The sequence below is a fragment of the Ambystoma mexicanum genome, chromosome 11 (genome assembly GCF_040938575.1).
Source record: "Ambystoma mexicanum isolate Mex_15411 chromosome 11, UKY_AmexF1_1, whole genome shotgun sequence".
Lineage (NCBI taxonomy): Eukaryota > Metazoa > Chordata > Amphibia > Caudata > Ambystomatidae > Ambystoma > Ambystoma mexicanum.
Genome location: NC_090934.1, coordinates 1,247,975,671 through 1,248,002,091, shown reverse-complemented (window position 1 = coordinate 1,248,002,091; position 26,421 = coordinate 1,247,975,671). Strand labels below are relative to the sequence as shown.

Sequence of the window (26,421 nt, the reverse complement as noted above, 5' to 3'; positions counted from 1 at the left end):
GTTCCGGAAGCCGGATGCACAATAGTGCTGCTTTTAGAAGCGCAGGGAGATCTGGTACAAGCAGGTGCACGCTTTGTGGTGCTGCTTCAATGCCCTCTTGGGCTTACCTTTCATCATGGCCGCTGGTGAGCACGGGCTCCTGCCTGGTGCTGGTGAAGTCCAATGGCCTCAATCCAGTAGGCTGTGCGGCGACCACTTCAGAGGTTCTGTAATCCATTAGGGTCAGGTATTTCTGTGCTTGGTCCGGTCGAGGGAGGCCCAAGGGTTGCGTGTTCAGATGTCATTTTCAGGGCGTGAGATTTCATTTTGGTAGGTCGTTGTACTATTACGGTTCTAGAGACTGGCCAGGTGGTCCCCATTGACATGAAACGAAGAAGACGTCTCATGTGCAGGAGACCTCATCGGGGCGAGGAAGACAGGATTCAATGGGAGTCACCATGGTCAGGCGTTGAGAGGCAATATTTGGTTGGTGAAAAAAGGATTAGGTCCTGCACGGCTTATGTTGGGACTGGAAGGGTGAAAATACAAGCAGAGGTGTCTTGTAGCATAGGTTTAAGATCCTTCAAGTGCCAAGGATGCACTCCGAACAGTGCCAGCAAGATAGCCCAGGAGAGAGCTAGCCTGTCCGCCAAGTAGTCCAGGGACACTTCCGAAGGCTTAGCAGACATAGATCCTCACGGTTATGAGACTGGTTGTTACCACACGTCCAGGAGTTGAGGCACCGACAAAGTCTTTCTTGAGATCAGGACAGAGGAGCAGGGCTTCACCTGGACTTGGATGGAGGCAATGTTGGTCAGCCACAACGGTTGTCCTTGAGTCTTCCGTGGGCTGCACTTCGACGTATGGGTCTTGCCTCCAATGATGATCTGTGGCATGGCTGCAGGAGCCCTCCTTTCACCCTGATTTTGGACTGGAGTCGCTACAGTGTCCCCCCAATGAATGATAAGGACTTGCACCATTCAAATTGCCTGGTGCTGTCCTATCATGGACAGCCGCTGGCCTCACATTCTGCCCAGCAACAGACGCTCAGGGGCACAGATGTGGACTGAAACCAGATGGTCCAACCCCCACATTTGGTCAAACACACAGACCACAACTTTCCCGGCTAGGCTTTGCCCTGGAAAGGGGTTTTCATATATGGCCATTCCACACCCAAGAGAAAGAAGACAAAAGGACAACATGGCCAAAATCTCATGGCATTGCCTTATTAGAGTATATGGAACACTTTGTGGCATTAAGCAGTAAAACACAAAAGCATAGTTAAAAGTAAAAAACATAGTAGAAAAATATCTGCTGCCAGTAGCCCAATCTGGACAGATTATATAGGTTACCACAAAGTTCCGAAAGAAAATGGATCATAACCACACTTCACACAAGTCTATGGGATGAAAGCAGTAAAGAGAACATCTTCCCAACAGTCAAGAATTTGATAAAAAAAAAATGTTAGTTTAAGGGAAACCCAGACAAAATTGGCAAAAGAAAGAAGAAATCAAAGGACCTACACAAGCAGTAAATGTCAATGTGCATTCAATCAGGGCACATCTAAATTTCTAGTGCAGGACCTAGCTCTGCTGCTACCATGCCTCCCACTGTGCCTACGGATGTTGATGTACAGTTAATACATGATAAGCCTAAAGCTCAGATTCAGGAGTTAACACAGGAATGTTTCTTTACAAGAAGAGAATGCAACCTTTCAGTCTTTACTGAATACACCTCAGAACTTGCCCCCTGTTAAAGTGAAAACTGTCCATTCCCTATGTGCAGAGTCTTAACTAGAAAATTATCCTTGTCAGAATGTAAGACCAGCTGGATTGTAAATGTTTTTACTAGTGTAGAAATTAATCAGAGCTCTATTTCAGAGATGTGTCTCCCATCTTTTAGGAATCCCATTTAGCTGAAGACACACTGTGCACTCCTTTTCCTAGGATTTCCTTTGTAGCAGTTAGTCACAGCCCACAACTAGCACACACGTTAGCTTCTGATTTTCAAACCCAATCCAACAGACTGGTTATGTACAGACCCTACAGTTGGATTACACACTGCTCTGGAAGTAGTTGCTGAGACTGAAGTAAATGCTACTGCTGAGGTGGAACACAACTCTACCTCTATGTTCACTGATCCTTCTACCAGAGTGGGTCATAATGAAAAGTAAGTGATTCCATGCTCTGATGAATTTAAACCGTAGTCTGAGGAACCAGAAACCTTGCCAGCAATTCCTGAACAGTTAGTTGTTAATACGCTTCTTTCAGAGGCTAGGACATATGAGTGGCCAATTGACCAGATCTGGATTAACAGAGACTTTACCATTGTGATTCTTCTGATTGATTTTGACTACCATAAAGCAAGAGACTGTTATTCACTGTGGAAACAGAGTACAAATGTACAGCCCGGTCATTGGTTACTGGTGCCAAGAAATCTACTAATCTGGCAGTGCCTTCGTTTTCGGAGTCTCTAATGTGTCTGTCGGCTTCTGAGCCTTGGGTTTTCCTATAGCTTGACACTTCTGCATTCCAGTCCCCAGCTCTCCAGCTCCAGAGGTATCTTTGGCACAAGTATCTTCAATCACTGAACATTCGGCATGTCTCTGTTAGGTAGACTTCATCTTGTGTGACATTCTCCTCACGTTGTGAGTCCCCAGCATTTTTTTGCTGGACTATTGGGTTTTACTGACTCATGAGTGAGTGGGAATCTTTCCTCACTCACCCATTCTTATTTTTGTACTCTGCCCCCCCACCCCTCTTTCTGGCTTTATTTTGATGGGAGTCACTTTCCTCCATCTTTTTCTATGTCATCTGTAATTTCCTATTGTAGCACACAGCATATTATGTGCAGTGTTACTGGAAGCTCCTTGAGCTTCCCTCTTTGGTTTTATTCATATTCCTTTGCGAGAACTACTGTTCCCAAGTATAGGAGGGCATTTTTTATCCTATCTAGGCTTTTCTTGTAAGCCGAGCACCCCTCCTTATAGACACTTTTGGTCTCATCTTCCTTCTGTAACTTTTTGGTTACAATACGATTCCATCCAAGTAGCAGGTGGCAGTGAATACTTGTTCTACTAATTTTGTGAAACTTACAACGCAGGCTGCATTCGCAGTTGCGGTAAGGCTCACATGGGACACCATTGATCCAAAATAGTTAGTCTTTTTTCTTCAACTCACAATGGTTTGTTCTTTCTTTTGCTATGCTGGCGGGAGGTGTCTGTGTCTTTTGTCTTCACCAGAATACCTTTGTGAAGCCCGCCCGAAGGCGCCAGTGTGTTTGGGAGGACAGGAAGCTAGGAGGACTCCAAAACACTACAGGTCTTTGCCCTTGAGTGTGCCTGCTTAGATCCAGTTCTAACTCGAGGCTGGCTGTCCTAAAAGAACAGCCCACACCCCAAGTTTGACTGACAGCACACATGTTGAATGGCTAGTTTCCTGCATAAAAGGCAAAGGTCTGGATGCTGAAGCCAGAGTCGACTGCTGGAAGATCCATTCCGAAGAGGAGACGACCCGTATTTCAAGCCATCTCACAACGAGCTGTGACGTTCACAGGCTACAAACCGCCAATTCCCTGGGACCTGTGGCCAGTGTGCACTGCATCACCTTCCGAAGATTGAAACCCCTGAAGATTGAAACCCCCCCGAAACTTTGGTGGACTCCTTACGGACCTCCAGAGACAAGATTCTGCTCCTTGAAGTCCCCTCATCCGAAGACTGGAACGAGAGAGCAAGTTGAGTCGACTGGGCTATATCCGTTCTTCATTGGTAATTTGAAAAGGGTGCCAAAACCACAGAATCATGAATAATCCTTTGCTGTGAACCTCTCCACTCAACTGCTGTGGCGAAGATCCATCCATTGTCCCTTCTTCAATCTGCCTGACCAAGAATCCGGTGACCGGGTCTGCTGCTGTTACATCATGGAAGCTTTGTGCTGCATCTTCTTCACGCTTAAGGTACTATGAAACTCTAGGTAGAACTTACTTAGAGTTGCTTTGCTGCTCCTGTGTTGCTGGAGTACTAAGTTGTATGTTTGGGAGTTTGCCCATACACGTTTTCCCAGGCCTAATGCCTCTGCGCCTAGAGGGAGTTTTCTCCAAAGCCCCTGGCCCTGGCCCTTTTTCACAACAAAGAAATCATACTCATTTGCTACATGTCTTCTTTTGGAACTCTTTACAGCTGCTGCCTTACCTATGTTTGCCCCCCAATCTGACGACTCTAAGACTCTCAAACCTAGATGGGGATGGACTGCTAAAGCCTAAGGCCTCTGAATGTAAAATCAAGTCTTTCATGCTCTGTGTTGGTTTTGATTCATTCATTCTTCCTTGAAACAGTGATGCTAAAGCATTATTTGCCAAATGCTCTACTTATCTTGAATTGCTTCCAACTATTCTACGAATGTGTAACAAGTTATTTTACTTACCAGTATTATCAGTTAATGATTGTTGATTGATGAATACTTTTGCTAAACTAAAGAAACTTTCACTTACCTGCATTCCGACTTAAGGTTTACCATTGAATTTAGTTACTACTGCAAAAGCCTCACTGTATATATGTATAAATGTCTCTCTTACTTACCTGAATTGAAAAGTGAATTTAACACTTCCTAGTATGTTTAATAAATATTTATATGAAACGGCAAGTGACTTCTTGACCGTGTGCTCAAATGTCATTGTCCTCTACTACACCCCTTCTCTCCTAAAATAAGCCTGGCTGCTCAGCCATCGCTACCAAACCTTTTGGGTAGTTCAGGCCTATACTAAGAGTTGGATCCCTGTGGTGGACTTTAGTAAAACTCCCTAACAGTCTGCTATTTACTCAAGAGCCTACATGATGCAAGTGGTCAGCCCCAGAGCCTTTTACATGCTTTCCTTCAGCTACTGAGATGGCCTAAATGCATGCCTTCAATTCCAGTGCATGCTGCATTTCCGCCTTCAGCTCCTCAGGACACCTATGGCATGCTCATTTCAGTGCAGGGATACCCATCTAGAGTGTCATATCATACTACATATCCTTCGGTTCCAGAGATCCCTCCTGAACCTCAAGCATCTACTTATGAAGAACCTCCAGCCTGCCTGTCGTCTGCCTTCAGGGGGGAAAAACAGACTACCTTCTTCACAAGGGGACTCCCTGAACTGCTGGACTTCAGCACCAGAGCCTCCAGAGTATGCTGCCACAGATAATGAGACTTGTCAGCCTGCCTGCAGCTTCTACCCCTTCTGCCTGTGTGCTCTTGGCAGAAAGGCTACCAGACTGTCTGTAATGGTCTTCTAAATGTTGCATTAGCCTGCCATCCTCCTCTAGGACTCACCAGTGCCTACCCCAAGCGATTAAGTCCTTCATGAGTGTCTTTGACTCATGAGCATCTTCCTCACCAGAGCACTGCCTCTGATTCTTCTTTTATACGGCCTGATTAGAAGCACTTCAGTCCATGTTTTTGCCCTTCTGGATTCAAAAGACTATGCTTCCCAGAACTCCCTGACCACTGCTTCATCTCCACCCTAGCAGAACAACATTGGGTGGATGATAAGGAACACCTTCGGCTGGCAGGTGCTAGAAAGCATGTGATCATTAGCCAGCTTTTAAAGCCTCAGTTTGCTTCGTTATTCCAGTTTGTGGCTGGTCCTTTGTTGCAAGTTTTTTAATCTTAGTTTCTTGTTTCCCGTTTCTGGATCACTGGATTCTTGGATTCCTTTTACGCTTCCTCTGTTTTGCAGGTAACTTTCCAGTGTTTTCCTTTTTCTTGGCAGCCAAGATAATAAGTTCTATATTCTTTGACCTTGCTCTGTTCTGCAGTGTAAACTTGATCCTTTAGGCACCTCCCATTGATTGTTAGGTGTGGAGATGATGTATCCAGTTCCTGCGCGGACGCCTGTGTTTTCATTACTATCCTGTAAACTCTAATCGTACTTGTCCCTTGTCAGAGGTCGTATGCGTTAAGTTGTTCTCCCTTTGCTGTTATAGCCTTTCTGGATCCCTGTTTGATTAGCATGATTTGTGGACTTCGCTGACGTTCCAGGTTGTGTTTCTTGTCCTAATGAGTATTGCCTTTAAGTTACCTTTAATAATACCATCAAAGGTGATAGCTCACAGACCATGTCATCGTTTGTCCTGTATTCAGGCTTATTTCTAACAGTACCTGTAGCAGCGATTCTCGACAAGAGGCTTGCAGACTTTCTTTGTAATCATAAGGAGCTTCTAGGTGCTTATCCCAAATCCCTTTTCATATATTTGTATCACATTCTACTTTCACCTCCTGGGTGTTAGCGTGCATGTTTCTTGGTTCCTGCATGTATGTTGTTTGAAACGTATCGACTCATTGTGTGATCTTGTGCACATTTTCCTTGTCATATTCACTGCCCTTTGTTTCCCTATGACACATAAAAGGGTGATAAAAGAAGAGACTGTCCAAGTTATGTGCACAGACAGCTCTTAAGTGTCCAGGTGCCCTTTCATAAGTACTTTTTAACATTCACAGTACAAACAATATGGGAACTGGGCTAAGCCCACAAGAAGTCTTAATGGGCCATTCAAGGCGTCTTCGCTCATCACCACCATTAACTACATCTCAAATGAATGTGCATCTGACATACAATGATGATTTAATATCACAATGCACTTATCAAATGTCCACTAGCAGTTCAATGAAAGTACCAGAACAGTTATGCCATTCACTGGATCCTGGGGACTATATTCATGTGAAAGTGCATCAGTGGAAGTCATCATTAGCCCTGTGGTGGAAGGGGCCACTTCTGGTACTCAACAACCAACACTGTGAGAAAGGTGAAGGAACTATTAACTTGAGAACATGTTACCCATTATAAAAGAGATAAAGTTGCAAACTATGAGAAACTGACTATTAATAGTGTTTTACTGATGTTTCCAGATCCCTTGAAACAATTAGGAGAATTATACTTCAGATTTCTGGGACAAACCCCTCGGTTAAAACAAGACATTTATCTGAGAAAGTTGTCTTGAACTGTCAATTTAAGAAATGTCACCATATGGTCTCTGTTCTCTCTCCTTTTTACTCATCTCCCATTAATGTAGCACCCAGTGGGAGGCCCTCCTGGCCCCCTTTCACTCCTCTAAGACCATCCTTAATGTCTACTCAAATGGTACCATCTTGGTCCAGGGCCCTCAGGCCAATCTCCTCCTTTTTGATAGACTCTTCTCGCAACTTATCAACTTCCTTTCTTCTCCTGCTATCCCTCCTTACCCCTCTCTGGCTACTCTGCCGCCTCCTTCCTCCGCCACCCTCCACTGCTTCATTGGCCACCTTTTTGACCCCTTCCTCCACCACCTCTCTGGCATCATCTGCTGTTTCTTTGGCTGCCCTGTTGCCTCCTCCCTTAACCACCTCTCCGGCACCCTATTCTTCCTCTCGGACTCCCTGCCTGTTTCAAACTTGAGCAGCACCACCTCCGGTTCCGGGAGCAACGCAAAATCTTCCTTTTCGCTTACGCTTTCTCTCTTCCTCTACCTTGCTGATGTCCCTGACTGCTCGGCACACTGGTCACCTGGGCTCCCACTGAAACTCTGGGCCCAGGCGCCTGTATGTCCAGTTGCCCTTGCACTGCCTCCGGGCTCCCCCAGCACTTAAGGGTCTGTATCTGCAACCCTACAGCCCCTTGTCTCTCTGCACTTATGAACCAGCCTCCGGCAGCACTTATTGATTTACATGCACTTCTCCCCATCCATGCTTCCCACACTTGCACGATCTGAATGACAAGTGCAACACTCTTCTGCTGTTGTCCCACCTTTACCGCTGAGAGGAAGTAAAGAATGCGCTAGACCCCCACCCACTGTGCACACCCAACATGAACAGGCAGTAGCCCAACACCTACTTCATGAGTATATTTAAAGGGCAGGTGGCCCGGGCTACCCAAATTAAAAAGCTACGCTAATCTCCGAAAGAAATCAAAAAGTAACATCTGGACTCTGAGGCGCCCATCTGCTAGTGGAACTTGCTTTGCGGGGTACCATCTGCTCTTCCTCTTACTGAAGTTTCTTATTCAACAAAGTGCTTTTCCAACTGAAAGCTCCAGCACTACTGTTTCTCCGTAGCACCCCCACTGTGGCCCACATAAGTCTTTCTAACTAAAAGATCTTCAAATGCACCATTTGCTGGACAATCCCAACATAGAAACCACTGCTGCTGGCCTCTCCCCATGCAAGGTCCTGAGAGAAAATGTCAAAGATACCCAACTGTAAGTGTAACAAAGCCAACTCTGTGTTTACCTTTGGTCTCCGTCTTTAACATTGGATCCTATACTTACCACAGAGGAACACCCAGCATCAGGACGAGGATCCTGCTCAGTCAATTCCTGTTCTTTTCTCACTGATTCTTATGAGGCACTAAGGGGTATAATTTGCCAAACTGAACACCCAAATCTAAAGGTTGACCATACCAAGTACGACTAAAACCATAGGTCACTCCTAGAGACTTTCTGAACGTGAATTACTTACCAGCATCAACACCTTGCTTGCTTCTGAAGGTATACAAAGCCTCTTTTCGTAATAGGTTTGAAAATGTCTTCATTCAAAGCGTTAATGTGTTGCCTCCTTTTTTTTGCAAATCTGCTTTCCTCTTAAGAGTTGTTCTTGCCTGCTCGACCCCGTTTACTACTGATGCAAGAAAGACTTTAATATTGCCTGTTTGCTTAGTTCTTGGAAATTGGCACCTCATAATAAACAGGTCCGATATATTCCTCTTAGCAGTAGACGGCACTGTTCATTTAGGTCTATAACCTCACCTGCTTTGGGAATCACAGAACAGTATAAGAGTTTTCCTATGACTATGTGTCATTCATAGCAGGATGCTTTCATCCATAAGGCAATAAGTCCAAGTTCAGAAGAATGTCAGCCTGGGTGAGTCTTTGGAGACACTGGTGGTGAAAATGGGGGCTGAAGTATGAGACCGGTATTTAGAAATAAAGACATCTAACATCACTGGGCAGCTAAATGAGGTCAAGAGGCACAGCCTTTGTCTGGTTCAGTGTGGCCTTTACTGGTTCTCTGAACTACAATCGGGAGGGTATCTAAACTGGAAGCACCAATACGCATAGAGGTTACTTGATCTGCAAGGAATAAGAGAAGGCGATTTATGCAATCTGAAAGGAATACTAAATGCAGCAATATCCAGACTTCAAAGAATAATTAATGACGGGGTACTGGACTTAGAAGATAGTGAAGATGGCTCCAAGACAGTGGTACTCAAACTTGTTTATGCCAAGTCCCCCTTGAGGAAATAATTGTGTTGCTGCCCACCCAGATGGCAGGTCTGCTTAGATTTCCTATTAATAGTATTCACCATACTCCCTTTAGGAAGATCCTTGCGCCCCCCCCCTCACCCCCTCCCCCGGACATCCATCGGGCCCCACAGTTCGAAGACCATGCTCAAAGGAAATAGAATATGAATGTTAGCTCACCTGGAAGGAGTACTTGCAGCTGTATCCCGATTGCCGTATTCGGACCGTCTCCAGCATGCCAGTGTAGCGTAGCTGCCTCAGCACCAAGTTGTCGTTAAATCGCAAGGGAAGCTGAAAGAGAGATCGACAGAGCATATAGGTGGGAAGAAAGCCACGTGCCTTTGGATGAAATGGAAACACAATCAAAAGGATTACATGTTAGGAAGAAGTTTTTCTAAAGTCCCCCTGTGGTAGGACTTTATAAAACGGGCCCCTTGGTATTCAGAGCTCCAACTTCTACTACAGGCCTGTACCACTCAAGGTAATGGTAGCTATGACAGAGCAGACAGGCTGATTTTAGGAGGGAGATGTGGGCTGTAGGTTAGCACAAATAACTTAGAATATACATGGGCCCAAAGTTCCAGTTACAGCAAAATAATTATTTTATATATACACAAGGCAAAGAAAAATCTTCAGATAAGTAAGTACTATTTCAAAGCTAATAAACACAATAGAAAACCAATGCAATAATTCAGGCGAGTAAACCCCAGTGTAAAGACTTAATAGATCAATGAGTTGTAAGGAACTCATGGTGGCGACAAGTAAGACCGACACAAGTGATCGCAATCCAAGGGTGTTTATTGAACAATGAATGCTATATGCAGGTTGGAAAAACGCCTAATCTAAAACTAAATGTAAGATGGGTGCAAGCTTCGACCATCAAATGAAAAAAAAGGCAGTCCTAGTGCCGTTGTGTCAAATACGAGGGGCTATACAACTAATACAAAAGGGGTGTGGGATAGTTCTCAAGAAAAGAAAGAAGTGTTCTCAAATAATACATCAGGATGCGGTAGCCTGGGTCTCCCGTCCCACGTTTTGAGCACGGGGTAAGTTGGGATCATGGAGCACAGCACACTCTCGAGCTTTGCTAGCACGAGATGACAGTTCAGTTTTCAGCTATCAGGGCCGTCGATGGCCAAGTATCGTTTCACTTGAAAGTCTCTTGCCGTCGAGGAACCGATTTATTCAAATTAATAAAACAAAAGTTCGTTCAACAAATGAAAGTTCTTTAGGGTGATAATGGTTCACCCATGGGTCCCCCTCTTCTGGGCGCTGACCCCTTCCAAATATTAGCCTACCTCGGTGGGTTCACTGTGGCTATTTCTTCTTCATAAGTCTTAATGTCTTTTTAAATAGTTCCAATGGACATCCCTCGGCTAGGTTCACTCATGTCAACACACTGTTTCTTGGGATTTTAGACTTTGCCCCTCTTGGGATTTGCTTCCCTGGTTGCCTCTCGGTGTGGGATTCACTTCCCCTTCTTTCACACAGTTTGTAGATCAAAGTCTTATGATTCTACATGGATTTTGCTTGACCATCAGTATGACCACTTTGACCTATTTTGGTGGCTCTCTTATGGCCTTCTGGCATCTGTAGTCTTGCTGGGATGGAGATCGACCAGAGTCTTTGGAGTTAGCACTCACGGGGTGCTGGTTTCCCTCTGCAGCTGGTCTCCGCTTTAACACTTTTTTATGGTTCATTCATAGTTCATCGAACTTGGTTCAAACTTGCCACTTTGAGATTCTCACTCATCACAGCCTGGTTCTGATCGGTTCTCCCCTCGACTCAACGGTTGTCATGAACCACTTGCCTTTCCTCTTCATTGGAGTCAAGGCCGGTACCACGGTCGCGGGAGCTTCCCTTGCTTCTGCTCATCGGCGTAGGCTTGCCCTGTGAACCGTTGACATCAGCTGCAAGATACTTGTGCTATTGTTCACAGTCTTAGGTTTTCCTCCTTGAAGGTTCAGCGGGTCTGGGACGAAAAGGGCAAGGTCACTTCTCTCCTAGCCACCCTCTTGATTCCTACCCACTTTCTCCTTCTCTTGAACTGTCGCGCCAGAATAGCCGTCTCGTTGTGCTGCCTGCCATGTTCGTACTGTGCTCTCGGGCTCCACCTTTTATCCCTGTGGGGAACAGAAATGGCTGTCAGATGTGTGTGATTCTGACCAATTGCCCAACTTTGCCTGACCCTTGTATTGGGACATGTCAGGTAAATGGATCTGGTGTTCGTCTGTTGTCCTTTGTGTTGTTCGAAAGTGTTTGTGATGGAAAGTGGGGGGGGGTGGTTTTTAATGTCCTACGTGAGAGGATTGGGAAACTGTCACCCGTCATAACGATGGCCGTGTCCTGGCCACTTGGATGGCAGATCCCCTGGGACTAGCTAGAGAGCCACCTTCTGGTTTCTCACAGAATGTAATTCAAAAGTTAGTAAAAAACATTTTTTAGAATTACTGTGAATATTCATTTGAAGGAATAAAATGATGAACACTATTAAAATTACAGGTAAGCACTTTAAGACTTGTAATACTTAGGCTTTAGCAGTCCATCCTTGCCTAGGTATGAATTCTTCAAAGTCAGATTGGAGGGCAAAGCAGGTAAGGCACAGTGGCTGAAAAGTTCCAGTGGATTGTTCAGATCTAAGTAAGTAGCAAGCTGTTGTTTGTAAAAAGGGTCCAGGGACTTCAGAGACGCTCCCTGAATATGCACAAGCGTTAGGCCTGGGTGAACGTGTATGGGAAAACACACAAACCCTGGAATCAGCACTCTTGCAACAAAGGAGTGACGGTTGCCTGAAATCGGCGAAACATAAATGTGGTCGTAGAAGGACCGGTTTCGATACAAGCAACAGAATTTGAGCTGAAGGCCCTAGGATGCACGGTTTCCAAGATATCTGCACTGCAATTCACTGCAACAAACTGCACCAGGCCAGGGTGAGGCGACAGGTGGGGAGAGAGCACAGAAGGTCCCAGTATGCAGCAGCACACTAACACTCGCCTCCCCCCAATGTCTGCTCCGGGGTATGTCAGCCAGCCACACGTGCCCATTCTCAGTGCAGTTTACATCATGGTGCAAAGCACATCAAGCGGGTAACAAATCAGAACAGCAACCTATGTTATCATATCTATCTATAGAACCTGTTGGGAGAACGGGTACTTCTGCTAGTCATTTTATAGAACAAAGAATCTCTCTATATCTAAAGTATAAAATCTGGTTGTTCCTTATACAATTCCACACCGGTCCACCAATCTGCACCAAATTTTGCATTGTTAACTGTTAGGACCCTCCAGACATTACTGGCTACATGACATTTGGACACGCCACCCCTTTCCCCTGATTTCAGCCCCTTCACAGATGAGATGGTTGCCTGAAATCAGCAAAACATCAATGTGATCGTAGGAGGACCATACAAAGTTCATTTTAAGCATCTCAACGCGAGGACCAAAACTTTACTTCAGAGTGCAAAGCATAAAGCGATACGCGAATTGGGACAGCAACCATTTTCAACAATTGATGAGTGTCATCATGTCTGTCTACGGAGCCTGTACAGATACTTTTTGCTAGTTAATTGATAAAGATCAAGGGCAAATCTGGTAAATCCCATTTTGAGAAGAAAGGGGTTTTTAACAGGAATGCCATGCATTTCCTCGGCTACTCCTTACAACTGCTGAAAAGGTGGTACTGGCCCAGAAAAATGTTCTCTCATGCATCACAAATCATGATAAAATGCATAGCATTCAGCGTGCTAACCCCCAATGGGGACTTATGTTCAGTATCAACAAGTTGCAAAGTGACCCGGTTCGAACATATCTTAACCTGTTAATTTTTAGATCTATTTAATTTGAGTGTTTATGATGCATTTCAATGCATATTTGCTACGTGTATTTTTATAACATACAAACCTTGTCCACTGCGCTTTTCTGGAAATATGTTTTGAAAGTGTTACAGTAGATTTACCCTTGTTTGTGAAATGCTCTCCACCTGCGAGTCCCCCAGCACTTCTTGCTGGACCACTGGATTTTTGACTAGTTCTCCTGAGTGAGTGGGATCCTTTTCCCACACTCTCACATTCTTTTACTCTGATTTTGGGAACCCTTTTTGGTATTTCATTTTGGAGTCATGCTTTCCTCCAATTCTTCTGGCATCCACACTTTACTAAAGCAAGCATGCAGCATTTTCTGTGTAGTGTTGCTGGGAGTGCCTAGAGCTTACACTTTAGTATTTCTTTATTTTCCCTTGGTTAACTCACTGTTACCAAGGAAGGGGGATACCTTTTATCCTACCTGTATTTTCTTTTGCGAGATCAGCAAACCCACCTTACGTGGAGTGCTGAGGGGATCCAATGCATCCCTTTTCTTGACGCTCAAGTAACTTTTTTGTTGCTGTAACAAGCTCTCTGTTCGGGATGGTGGCAGTGTACCTTTTTGCACGACTTTCTGTGGACTTTTGTCGCAGGTTGTCTCCCAAGCTGTAGTAGGGGACACAAGGGTCACCATTTATCCAAAACAGTGGCTGTACTTTTCTAAGCCCTTTCTGATGTCTTCTTGTACCTTACTGGTTGGGGGAGGATACTCTGTTACCATTATCTTTGCCGGGCTTCCTAAGGAAAGCCAGTAAAGGGTTTTTGAGTGACTGGCTGGACAGGAAATGGGGGAGGTGACAAACTCCCCTTTACTTTGTCCTGCACAGTTTGAATGGTGAATGGGTCATGATTGGTGGACTCAGCCAGTGTTCCTAGATGAATTCCGAGGTCTTGGTGCTGAAATTGAGTCGCCCACTGTAACAGAAGATTCTGAAGCAGCATGAGAGAGGATACTGCCAGCAACATCCAGCGACCACCAGAGTCTGCGTCACCGCTGCTGTTCTAACCTCAACTTCTAAGCAACAGGGAAGATCCAAACACGACTTCCTCCCTTGGACTGTTGGGCCTACCCAGTCCCAAGACAAACTACAATTTGCGGGAAACTTTCGAGAAATTTCCCGTACACAGACCCACACTCATCCGCATTATATTTGTTTTCTAGGGCAGTCAAACCGAGACCACACATCAATTCCCGTCCTGATGAAGGCCTACTAACTCGTAGTCCACATAATGGGCACTAGGATGAAACACAGTTATGTCGACTTTTAAACTGCACAGAAGCCCGTCACAGAGAGCGGGCATTCATTGTTTTGGTGTAAAAACCTGTATGAATTGTTCTCCCGTACAAAAATTCTGGGATAGACGAATGATTGTATCAAACTCTTATGTACTATGTACCACTATCTTTAAGTACAGTGTATGTTAAATGTTGGGTATGTGTTAGTATCTACCGATCTGTGGACCTCATGGAATGGTCTAAAATACGTTATGTTTTATCAATTTAAAAATCCTCATTAAATTACCATTTAGGGTCCTTGTGTGTACTGGTTTGCCCTGATCAATTATTTTTTTGAAGTGTACAGAACCTGGGAGGATCATGGTGTAGCCAGGTGCCCCTCCCTTTTGTACAAGATGTAGCCTCCTAAGGACACTCCAGAAGAAGGAAATCCCGATCCAGAGTCCCCTCACCAGAGTCCAGGACCGAGGGAGCAAGAAAAGTGCAACCAGGGATATTCGTTCTGCATCAGTACTGTTTGCGAGGTGCTGAAACCGTGAAGGACACTGAATCAAATAAGATCTGTAGCTGCTGAAGTCCTTTCCCCGACTATTGCCACAGGAGCCTGCCAGACGTCCTCCCTCTTGTCCCCACGACTGAGGCCCAGGACCAAGGGTCTGATAGTAAAAACGACCTCGGAGTCAGGCATTAATCAAGATGAAGTCAATGAAATGCCTGATCTGGTCCTTATAAATATTTCGCCCTGGCTACCGAAGTGTCTTATCGTTCAGCTGCCCCTGTCAAGATCATCCCTGAAACACTTGTGTATAGGCGCGTTATAAATGCCATATCATATCTGAAGTAGTTGTACAAGAATGTTCTCACGTCAGTCCCCTTTGAACAAATCGGATACTTAGACGCCTGGCTACACTTTTTACATATTAGCCCTTTGCATACAAGCAGGGGGAATGTGGGGGTAAGAGGGCGTATGGAGGAAAGGGGACTAGTGACTATGAGTACTCTAGTGAATAGGGTGAGTAACTTTAATTACTTATATGTCCCATCCCCTTTTCTCCATCCTTGTGGGTGATTCCACCGAACAAGACCATAGGGTGGAGCCGTGACAACCTGCCTCATATCAACAAAGAAGCAAAAAGGTTCTTCAGAACCACCTGACCAAACTCTGCATCGGTCCTGAACCTGGTATCCAGGGAGTAGTGCTTACAGAAAGCCGACGGAGTGGGCCAAGAAGGCGCCTTGCTGATGACATCCCAAGAAGCATGCCTCTGAAACACGACAGCCGTGGCCTTCGCTCTGACTGTGTGGACATTAATACACTCAGGAACTGGTTTGCCGAAGGCTGTATATGCCTATTAAATAGCCTGGACCTTCCAACGGGCGATAGAAGCGTTGGAAGCCTGGGTGCTGGGAGACGAGCCTCCAAAAGGTGAGAACAGTGCCTCATACTTCCTGAAGGATTTTGTCTGAGAAAGGTAAAACTTGAAGACCCTCTTGAGGTACAAAGAACGCAGAGTACTTTCTGCCACCCACTGCAGGTTTTGGAAAGAACGCCAGCAAGTAGATTTCCTGATTTAAATGGAATGGAGACCACCTTGGGCAAGAAGTTTGGATGAGTGTGCAAGATGACTGATTATGAAACGTGGTGAAGGGCTTGCATGATGACCACGCCTGCACCTCGCTGACTCTGTGCGTGGAGGTAAGCGCCACCAATTGCACTTTCATCAGTGTCACCAGCCTGATGTCCACCAAGGCCATCAGCTCAGAGGGCTTGCGCTGCAAGGCCGCGAAAACCCCATTGAGGCCCCAGAATGGATGTGGCCTATGCACCGGAGGAAAGAGCCTGGACAACCCCTTGAGGTGAACCTTAACTACCCGGTTGGCCGGCGAAAAAACATGCTCAGGCGAATTCTTGTAAGCCCCAATGACCGCCAAATAGGCACAGCAGGTATCCAATTGAATGCCAGACCGAGCCAGATGAGCAGAAAACACCAGCACATCGTCCGGGGAGCAGGTGAGGGGGTCCAGCCCCTTGTCGCGAGCCCAGTGGCAAAATCCAGTCCACTTGCTCTTATACTGGGATTGAGTAGATGGCTCCTGCCTACTGTGCAATGTGCCAGTTCTCCTCTGAAAACTGAGCATTTTGCAACCTCACCTTGTCCGGTACCAGGCCGTGAGGGCCAGCCTGGCCGTGTCTGGGTGCTCCACGGCCCCGGCCTGCTGCGTCAGGAAGCCCCTGCTGGTGACTGGAAATGGACAGGCCCCTGCGAGCGCCACTGCTGAAGGTTCGAGAACCACGCCCTTGACGGCCGGTCCAGGGCTATCAGGATGAGGCTTCAGCCCACCGTAGTCCGGAATTTGCAGAGAGTCCGCTGTAGCAACTTGGAGGAGGAAACGGCTAACACCTGTGGCCATTCCAGCAGAGCTGAAACGCGTCCCCCAGAGACCCCGGACCCCAGCACCCCCAGAAGGCAAAAGAGGGGCACGTGGAATTCTGAAGAGATGCAAACAAGTCTAGATTTGGAAACCCCCATCTCTGGAACAGGTGCAACAAGGAGTTGATGTGTAACTCCCACTCGTAGTTAGTGGCTCATCTGATCCGCTTCTGCGTTGCTGTCCCCCGGGAGGTGGACTTTAGAAATCTGAATCCCTTCCCGTAAGGGACCATTCCCATATCGCCACCTCCTCCATGCACAGGAGGGGGGAGCATGTGCCACCCTGCTTGTTCATGTAAAACATTGTCGTACAGTTGTCGGTCCTGACCAGAACCGCAGAGCCCCCGATTAGAGGCAGAAAAGCCTTGAGAGCTAGGCCCACTGCCATGAGCTCGAGCAGATTGATAAGCAGGAGGCCCTCCGCCCTGGACCACACACCATGAATGGAGTAGCCCTTCAGGGCAGGCCCACAGCCCAAAAGCGAGGAATCCTTTGTCGCCACCAGGGTGGGCTCTGGTCGGGACAGGGGGGGCTCCCACTGCCACAATGCGGTCCATCACCCACCAGCGAAGTTCCGGGATGAGGATTGAGAGAATTGGGATCCTGTCTGACAGACCCAGTCTCCTAGTCCCAATTGGCTGCCAGGTGGAGCGGGAGGCGCCTCACCATGAGGTGGGCGTGCTGGACCGTGAGCACGCAAGATGCCATTTAATCCCAAAAGGTGCTGAAACTACCATGCCGAGGTGGTTGAGTTGGCCAGAAAGTGCCCTACCACCTTGCGGAGGGAGCGGAGCATCTCGGGCATGGGGAACACCATCTGAACCACAGTGTCCCAGCGCACTTCAAGGAACACCAGATCCTGGGTGGAAGTAAGCTGCGACTTCTGCCAGTTGAGGGGAAAGCCCAGCCGATGCAGAATGTCTGCTAGCCATTGGCAGGAGTGCACCACCCCCTCGCAGGAGCTGGCCCTGACCAGCCAGTCATCCAGATAGGGGTCTAAGTGGTGGCCCTCCAGGCGGAGGAGATCAGCCACTGCATTCAACTGAGGCTGAAGGGCAGCACCTCGTACTCGAAAGGGTACAACATAATCAAACCGCAGAACCTTCTGATGCATCTGGTAAATGGGGACATGAAGGTACGCATCCATGAGGTATGATATATGATATGATATTTTACTTATATTTTACTCGTACACAAGGGAACACATCCAGTTACCTGCATACAGAGAGTCTGCTATGTGTGCAGGAGTAATCATCTTGAAGCGTTCGAACGGTAAAGACAGGTTGAGAAATGACTACCCTCAAGCCAAAAATCCTGGAATAGAAATCAGAGTCCCTGTCTGACCAAGGAACCAGTTCCACCGCCTGCATCTCCAAAAGATAAAGCATCTCCCGTAAAAGGGCCGGGCACCCTATTTGACAGAGGAGGAGAGGATGGTAGAGGAAAAGAAAAACTGAAGTATGTGGAGAATATAGAAAGGACACTGGGACTCTTGAAAAATCTTTCCAGCTGTCCTGGAAAAGAGCTAGCCGGCCCCCCGACTGGGGAGCTGTGTTCCCCGACCAGGACGTCCCTGCTTCTTGGCGTCTCAGGGGGGGGGGGGGGTGGAAAAGAATGTGCATGTTTTCTGCTGCATCCTCCTGTTGTCGCTGGGCATCCCGTCAGACCTCAGAAAACCGCAGTCCAGGAAGCCGGTGAAAGCACAAAGTTTGAAGTCAGTCCTGCCCTGTGTGAGACAGGCATGGTATCAAGGGATGACACAGACCATGTCCATCAGCCTGAACCTGCTGTCCAACTTTTTGTTCATCTCGGCGTTTTTCCGTGGGCTTCTCCCAAACCTTTCTCGCCACCTGCAGGACATCCTTTTGGAGTGGAATGCGAGAACGGCTCCAGGTGTGCTTGCCCGAAGCCTCTGCTAGCACTCCTGACTACTGGAGGTGGGGGGCTTCCTCTGTCAGACGGGCCCCCAAGAACTCTTATACATCGCACTGGAAAGGTCTGAGCCCGACAGAGGGGGACCGGCGTGAACTTTTTGTTGAATGTTGTTTGAAAGGCTAGAAAGAGTCTTCAACGTGGAAGGCCAGGTGGGCCTTGATCCACGTTTTGAACTGTTTGTGTTAAAACCCCGAGCCGGAGTGCGTCATCCTGCCTACGGGGACCGCATTACTCCCCGCTGTCTGACGTGGGGACAAGAGCTGATTCAACCATATTTATTCTTTATATTTGAACACTTATTTTCCTTTACATACGTATCTCCTTTACAAGAACAGGCATTCGTTTTTTTTTAGCATAGGCCATTTTGATTTGACAGATGTTACTAGGACTGTTATGTTTATCATTTGATGGTCGGAACTACTCCCATCCTAGAGTAGGAGTTTTTCCAAACCCAGAAACTTTATTAAAGGTTTTTCAAATTGCATCTTTTGTGTCAGTGTCAGTGTCATACTTGTGACACCATGACTCCCCCCTACAGTAGGTTGAGGGACTCTAGGTTTGGTTGAAGTACCAGATCTTCCGACTGGGTCAGGAAATCTGGGCGCCGAGGCTACCAGCGAGGTGGACAGATCAGATCCAAGTTCTCCTCGCCCAGTCTGGGGCTATCAAGATCATGCTTGCTCAAAACATCTTCAACCTCCTGAGAACCCATGGGATGACGGAAATCGGAGGGAAGGCGTAGCGGGGAGGGAAGGTCCAATCCACCAAAAAAACATCCCCCAGTCTGCCGTTTGCTGGGAATTCCTCGAGCAAAACTGTCTACACTTACTGTTGGACTCTATGGCAAACAGATCCACTGCTGGGGTAGCCCAGAGAAAGACCTCTTCCTGGCACACTTCCCACTCATGTGAGATCATGCTCTGCCTGCTCATAGCATCTGCAAAGCTGTTTTCTGTCCCCGCCAGATGAACTGCAGAGACTGAGATCTAATTATTATTTCTTCTTCCACTCTAGCTCCCTTTCTACTGATCTTCACTTATCGTCTTTGCACTATTCTCCTCTATTTGCCATGTTGGTTTTGGTTCCAGTTTTTTTACGAAAATCCATTTTAGATAACCTTTAGAAGGCACATGTTTTGAATTTGAGTTTCGAGGCAGTGTGTTGAGTTTTTTTTTTCTTTTTTCTTCTAAATCTGCTGAAAGAGATGTTGATTTTATTCATGTTATTGATGTATCATATTTTTGCTGATTGATGAATTTTATGTACTCCGATTGTAAAGGTTTCATATGTAAACCATACACAAAAAAATAAAAAGATTAAATTCTCCAGCAACCAGAACCATAAAGGCATCGCCTCTCTGCAGAGGGTTGAGGGAGGGCACACAACGCTGCTTATTCAGCTGGTGCATAGCCACTGTGTTGTCCGTCAGTATCAGGACATGCTTCCGCTTGAGAGACTTGGCAAAAGCCCTCCGTGGTAACCTGATGGCTTGCAACTCCAGCCTGTTGGTGTGCCAGCCAGCTTCCATTGCGGACCAAAGGCTGTTCACCTGCAAGTCCTGCAGTGAGCACCCCAACCCTTCAGAGACACATCCATGACCACTTGGGCCTAAAATCAACGAGGCCAGAAGGGTTCCCCCGCCATGAGATTGTTGATGTCGGTCCACCAACTGAGGTCGTCGACCACTGACCTGGACACCTTTAGGGAATCTGAGAGGGCTCTGAGGTACTGTGACCACTGACTTCTCATGAGCCACTGAAGGGATCTGATTCATAGCCTGGCCTCTGGCACTAGAAAAATACAGGAGGGCATGAGGCCTAAGAGGCTGAGGAAGGAAGCCGCTGGTAAGGTGGAATGGTTCTGCAACAAATCCACCATCTGTGCAATGCTGTCGATTCTCTCCTCGGGAGGGAAGGCCTTCCCCCACCTGGATGTTTAGGACTGGCCCGATGAATTCGAGCCCCTGGACTGGCATCACATGGGACTTCTTGAAGTTCAGCGAGAAGCCCAGCTTGTGCAGTAGAAGGCAGGTGTCCTCTAGATGAGACAAGACCTGTCCGGCCGACTTCCCTCAGATCAGCCAGTCGTCCAGGTACGGGAATACATGGAGCCCAGATCTTCTGAGGTGAGCCGTGACTACCGCCATAAGCTTGGTGAAGATCCTTGGAGCAGAGGTCAACCCAAAGGGAAGCACCTTGAACTGATAGTGCTTGTCCCCTATTCTCAAGTTTGACCTTGGACTCCTTAATGTCCTCACCTGCTAAGTCCAATGAGGTGTCTTTCGTCATCCTTTCCTTTTTCTCCTTTGCAGTCCTTCTGCTGGAGTGGAGATAAGGTCTGTCTCTGTTGGAGGCCACCGCACTCTATTCAATAAACAAATCTATGATGTGACAACCCTGGGGCACAACCCAAACGAGGGAAAAAGCCTTCAGGCAGAAAAAAACCCAGAGACTGAGATGTGCCTGGCTACGAAGATTGCTGATGTCAACCTAAGTAAATAATGTAGCTTCTTCTTGGTAGCCTGTAGTAAGACAGTAGAGTGTCACAGAGTGATTTGGAAGTAGGTAGCACGTAAGTGGAATATCCAGAAACGGGTAGACAGCATGAAAGCCATAGGAAAGGCAAGCGAAAGTGGGAGGAAGCGAGAGGGCAGCAGAAACTAGCGTCTTACCCCTGGAGAGAGGAAGGGATAAAACGCGAGGCACTGATGGTCTGGAGCCATGAAAAACAGTTGCCGGCCATGTTGGATTAATGACTAGACTGTTGCTAGCGCTTCCAAGCAGAAAGGCTTGGAACATCTACCCCAGCCGCCATCGCCTCCAGATGCGCCAGTGCTGCGGTATGACAGTATGCCCCCTTCTAAGTCTAGGGTTACCGGGTTTCCAAGGATGTCTGCAATGGCAACAAAAAAGGGGCATGAATGTTGCGATCTGGTTCCCAAGTCCTTTCTGCTTTGGTTTATCCTTTCCAATGGACAAGATACTGGAGCGTTCCCTGGAAATATCTGGAGTCTATGATACTGGAAACGTCATACTCTTCAGGATCTGGTTGTTTTACTTTCAGTTTCAGTCCCTTCTTTTGTTGGTATTGGTCTGGACGATGGGATTTTAGTAAAGCAGAATGGAACACAGGATGTAATCTGCTAAGGCCTTTGGGCAGTTGAAGTCTAAATGCTACAGTACTGACTTTTGAGAGAACCTTGAAGGGCCCGATATACTGCGGAGACAGTTTGGAAGGTCACACCCATCTAGGTAAATATGTAGTAGACGGCCATAGCTTAGTTCCTCTTTCCCAGTCAGGGCATTTTCTTCGTCCCCTGTCTGCATAGTCCTCTTGCTTTGTTCGAGATTGACTAAAGCATCTTTATGGGCCTGATTGAGTCCTTATAGCAAGGTGTCCACAGAAGGGACTTGAGCATTTCCACCTTCTAAAGTGCAAAAGAAAGGACTTATTTGGATGGCAGTATGGATTGCGTTCTTGTACATGAATTCTGCCATGGATAATATACCGTACCAATTGTCCTGTTCCTTATTGGTGAAGCATCTTGGGTATTATTCGAGGGTTTAGTTCAATCTTTCTGTTTGTCCGTTGCTCTGGGGATGATTAACGGAGGACAAAGCTCTACGGACTCCCATGAGGTTGCACAGGGTAGACCAAAATACTTACGTGAATTGAGGTCCTCGATCTGATGTCAAAGTTTGTGGTAAACCATGTTACCTGAAGATGTTGCAGAGAAATGCCAAAGCCGTATGTAGTGCAGTGGGAGTTCCTGGCAAGGAAGAGAAATGAGCCATCTTGGAAAAAGAATCTACTGTGACCATAATGGCTGTGTAATCCCTGGAAGGGGGTAGTCTTTAGAGACCTGTTGCCATGGTCCTTTTGGAGGGGGTTCTTGTTGGAGAAGGCCCATGGGCCGAGCTGTAGAATACTTACTTTGGGCACAAACTGGGGAAGAAAGGAAGTAGTTCTGTACATCCTTTCTGAGGGAAGGTCACCAAAATGAAAGGGAAACTTGTTCAAGTGTAGCAACCACTCCACTGTGTGACCCGCTGTCTTGAGATTATGGCACCAGGTCATAACCATCTTCTGCAGTTTTGTGGTGGGCACATACAGTCTGTTGTCTAGGAAAAAAAAGACTGTTTCTTCTTCAAAATATACAGTGGATCCAAATACTTTTAAAGTATTTTGTCTCTGGAGGCATCTTTAATATCCTTCAGAAAGGTGTTAACCTAGAAAACAAACTTCTTGCCAGGCAGTTGAGTTTCCTGAGTGTTGGAACTTTCCAGTGCATTCCCTATACTCCTAGAGAGACTGTCTGCTAAAATATTCTTATTGCCCTAAGTGATGTAAAAGTCAAATTAAGAAAAATAATATGCCCATCTCGTGTGTCTGGTGTTCTGACAGTTCAAGTACTCTTAGGTTGCAGTGATCTGTCCAGACCTCAAATGGGTGAGTTGCTCCTTGCAGGAGATGTCGCCACTCCAGACGGGCCTGCCTGATGGCCAGGATTTCCTTCAAAACCAAGTCATTTTTTCGCTGGTAGTAAGCGTGCGGGAGTAGTAAGCTACTGGATGCTCCTCCATGTCGGTACCAGTTTGTAAAAGTACCGCTCCAATGGAACCAGCCGAAGCATCCATCTCCACTATGAATGGAATGTTTTGGTTGAAGAAGGACGGGAGAAGAACAGAAGTGGGACTTTAAGTTTGGGAAGTCTAGGTCTGCGTGATCGTTCCATTAAAGCAAGCATCCTAATTCAGCAAGGCCGTTATAGCTAAGACAATGTCGGAGAAGTTTCTTATGGATTTTCGATAGAAATTTGCCAATCCAAGGAAGCGTTGCATCTCCTTAACTGTTTGAGGCGTGGGCCATTGCATGATGGCTCGAATCTTTTGGGGATCCATCTGGAGACTCTTTAGAAAGGATAGATCCCAAATAGGGAACGGACGATGTCTCAAAGATGCATTTCTCTGGTTTGGTGAGTAATTTGGTTAGTCGTAGGCGGTGAAGGACTTCGGTGACCTGTTGAACATGTGCTGAGGTGGAGAAAGAGAAAACCAAAATATCGTCCAAGTAGACGATAACCGTGAGGAAGAGTATGTTAGCAAAAACCTTATCCGTAAAATGCTGGAACATTGCATGAGCATTCACCAGGTCAAATGGCATCACTTGATATTCAAAGTGTCCCAAAGTTGTTCTCAAGGCGGTCTTCCATTCATCTCCCTCTCGGATTCCTAGCAGATGATAGGCACCTCGCAAGTCCAACTTGCTGAAGATGGTCACACCTTGAACCGCCTAAAGGATATCCTTGATAAGTGGCATGGGATACCGGTCTTTGACAGTGATGGCATTCAGCCCTCAGTAATAGATACATGGTCTTAGTTCTTTGGCTCCTTTCTTTTGGATGAAGAATAGTGATGCCCCAGCTGCAGATCGGGACGCCCTTATGAGACCATTTTGAAGATTGTCTGCGAGATATTCATTAAGGGCTTCCTTCTTGGGAAGAAACAAGGAAAACAATCTACTTGTCTGGAACACAAAGGCTCACTGGTGTAGGCAGATCCAGAGACAACCTCATCTCAAGAGTCTTCTTGTCTAGTGGTTTGTTTTCTTGCTTGCAGATGAAAAGGAATTATTCTGACTGGAATAGTACAGTGTTTGCGGACCAATTAATCAGGGGATTATGTATTCGCAACCATTGTATACTCTAAATGATGGGAAAATGCGTGGTACGTATCAAATCAAAAGTAAGCATCTCCTGGTGGTTGAACATATCCATTTGTAAGGGGTGGATGTGCTGTAATATTGGGCCAGATATAAAGGGTAAACCATCCACACCCTCAAAGGGCACCAGTTCCATCTTATCCACTCTGGCAATATTTCTTTCTGTAGCCCAAGTGTAATCCATGAAGATGGTACTACAGCCACTAATATCAAGAAACTGCAAACCCTACAAAATGGCACTGTAAAGGCTGTTTGTGGGCTAGGGCGCTTAGATCATGTGACATGGAGGAAGATGCATTGACTCCTTGTGGCTCAAAGGATCTGTTTTAAGGCCTCCTGCCTAGTCTAGAAGTGCCTTGCCCACACTGCCCCCCGGTATTTACAGGACCGCCTTAAGAAAATGCCTTTTAGATGCATTCTTCATTCAAACGACAAAGATTTGTTACAACAACCACGGTTCAGACAAATCATATGGGGATTGCAGTTTTAATGCATGGGGGCCTAAGATTTGGAACAATCTTCCAAATATCCTTAGGAAACAGCCATCATATCTGTGAAGAAGGTGGGTCTGAGAGCCACAATACATGAAAAGACCCAAATCTCTCATCTCTTGCATTCTGATCGAGACAAAGGGCCCCTTACCGAATTTGCATAGGTTCTTCAGAAGGGCTGACTTCAGGTGGTGTGGAACGTGGGGTTTGTAAACTAGGAGTAGTTCTCGTCTTCCATCGTTCCATCTTCCTTTCTGCCATCTGAAACTCCATTTGTAAGGAGAGGGTAACTAGATCCCGAAAGAGGCAGGTCGAGCCACCCTAGATAGCTTGTTCTTTATCTCCTCGTTGTAAGGCAGATTCAGGCCAACCCACTTCAATGGCCTTACGTTGGAATGTAGTAACATACGACTGTACATCCAAAGATCCTTGGCGAAGGGTTACAGTCTTTTCATTGAAAGATTTTCCATGGAAAACAAAACTAACTAAATATTTTCTTGTATAGCGCAACTCTCACCCAAAGGTCTCAGGGCGCTCACATGGACAAAAAACAACAAAAAACAAAACATAAAAGCAGGTAGGGGATTCAGAGGTAATTCTTAATCAAATGACAAACAGTGACATAGGCAGGTTTTTTTGGGGGAACAGTCGTCAGTTATTAGCCTTCAAACAGAAACGTCTTCAGCCGTTTCCTGAACTGTTGCAGCGTTGCACATTGTTTCAGATGGATTGGGATCACATTCCAATTTCTTGGTCCCCAGACTGCAAAACTTGCTCCGCCTAGTTTTTTTGTGATCGCGCGTGGTTGGGTGAACAGCATCGGATTATTTGAACGTAAGCTACGTTTAGGTGTTACCATTTTTTATTTTGCTTTTAGATATTCTGGAGCACTGCCTAGTAGACATTTAAAGACTATGACTAGACCCTTAAAAGTCAGTCGTTGCTCAATGGAGAGTCAATGAAGTCTTTTGCAGTGTTCTGTAATGTGGGATTGACGACTCCGTCCACAGACCGCCCGAACTGAGTCCAATGAGGTGTCTTTCGTTCTTTTCTTTTTCTCCTTTACATTCCTTCTGCTGGAGTGGAGATAAGGTCGATCCCCGTTGGAGGCACCACGCTCGATTCAATAAACAAATCAAAAACGGTGATACCCTGGGGGACAGCTCAAAAGGGGAAAAAGCCTTCAGGCAGAAAAAAAATCTGGAGACTGAGATGTGTCTTGTCTACGAAGATTGCTCTCGTCAACGTGAGTAAATAATGCAGCTTCTTTGTGGTAGCCCGTAGTATGACTGTAGAGCGTCAGAGTGATTTGGAAGTAGGTAACGGGTAAGTGGAATATCCAGAAGTGAGGAAAGTAGACCGCATGGAAGCCAGAGGAAAGGCAAGTGAAAGCAGGAGGAAGCGAGAGGGAAGCAGAAGCTAGCATCTTACCCGGAGAGCCGAAGGTTTGCAATGCAAGGAGCTGCAGGTCTGGAACCGTGAAAAACAGTGGGCAGCCATGTTGGATTAACGACTAGA

The 26,421-nt window shown here is 46.4% G+C and overlaps 1 protein-coding gene across 7 annotated transcripts in view; it reads right to left on the bottom strand.

Moving 5' to 3' along the window:
• Positions 1 to 26,421, bottom strand: part of MYO9A (myosin IXA) — a 1,154,601-nt gene that overhangs the window by 393,069 nt on the left and 735,111 nt on the right. For all 7 annotated transcript variants that reach the window (XM_069624659.1, XM_069624658.1, XM_069624661.1 and 4 more), the window contains one exon: positions 9,409 to 9,519. In XM_069624659.1, coding sequence (XP_069480760.1) covers positions 9,409 to 9,519 — 111 coding nt within the window. The remainder of the gene's footprint in view (positions 1 to 9,408; positions 9,520 to 26,421) is intronic.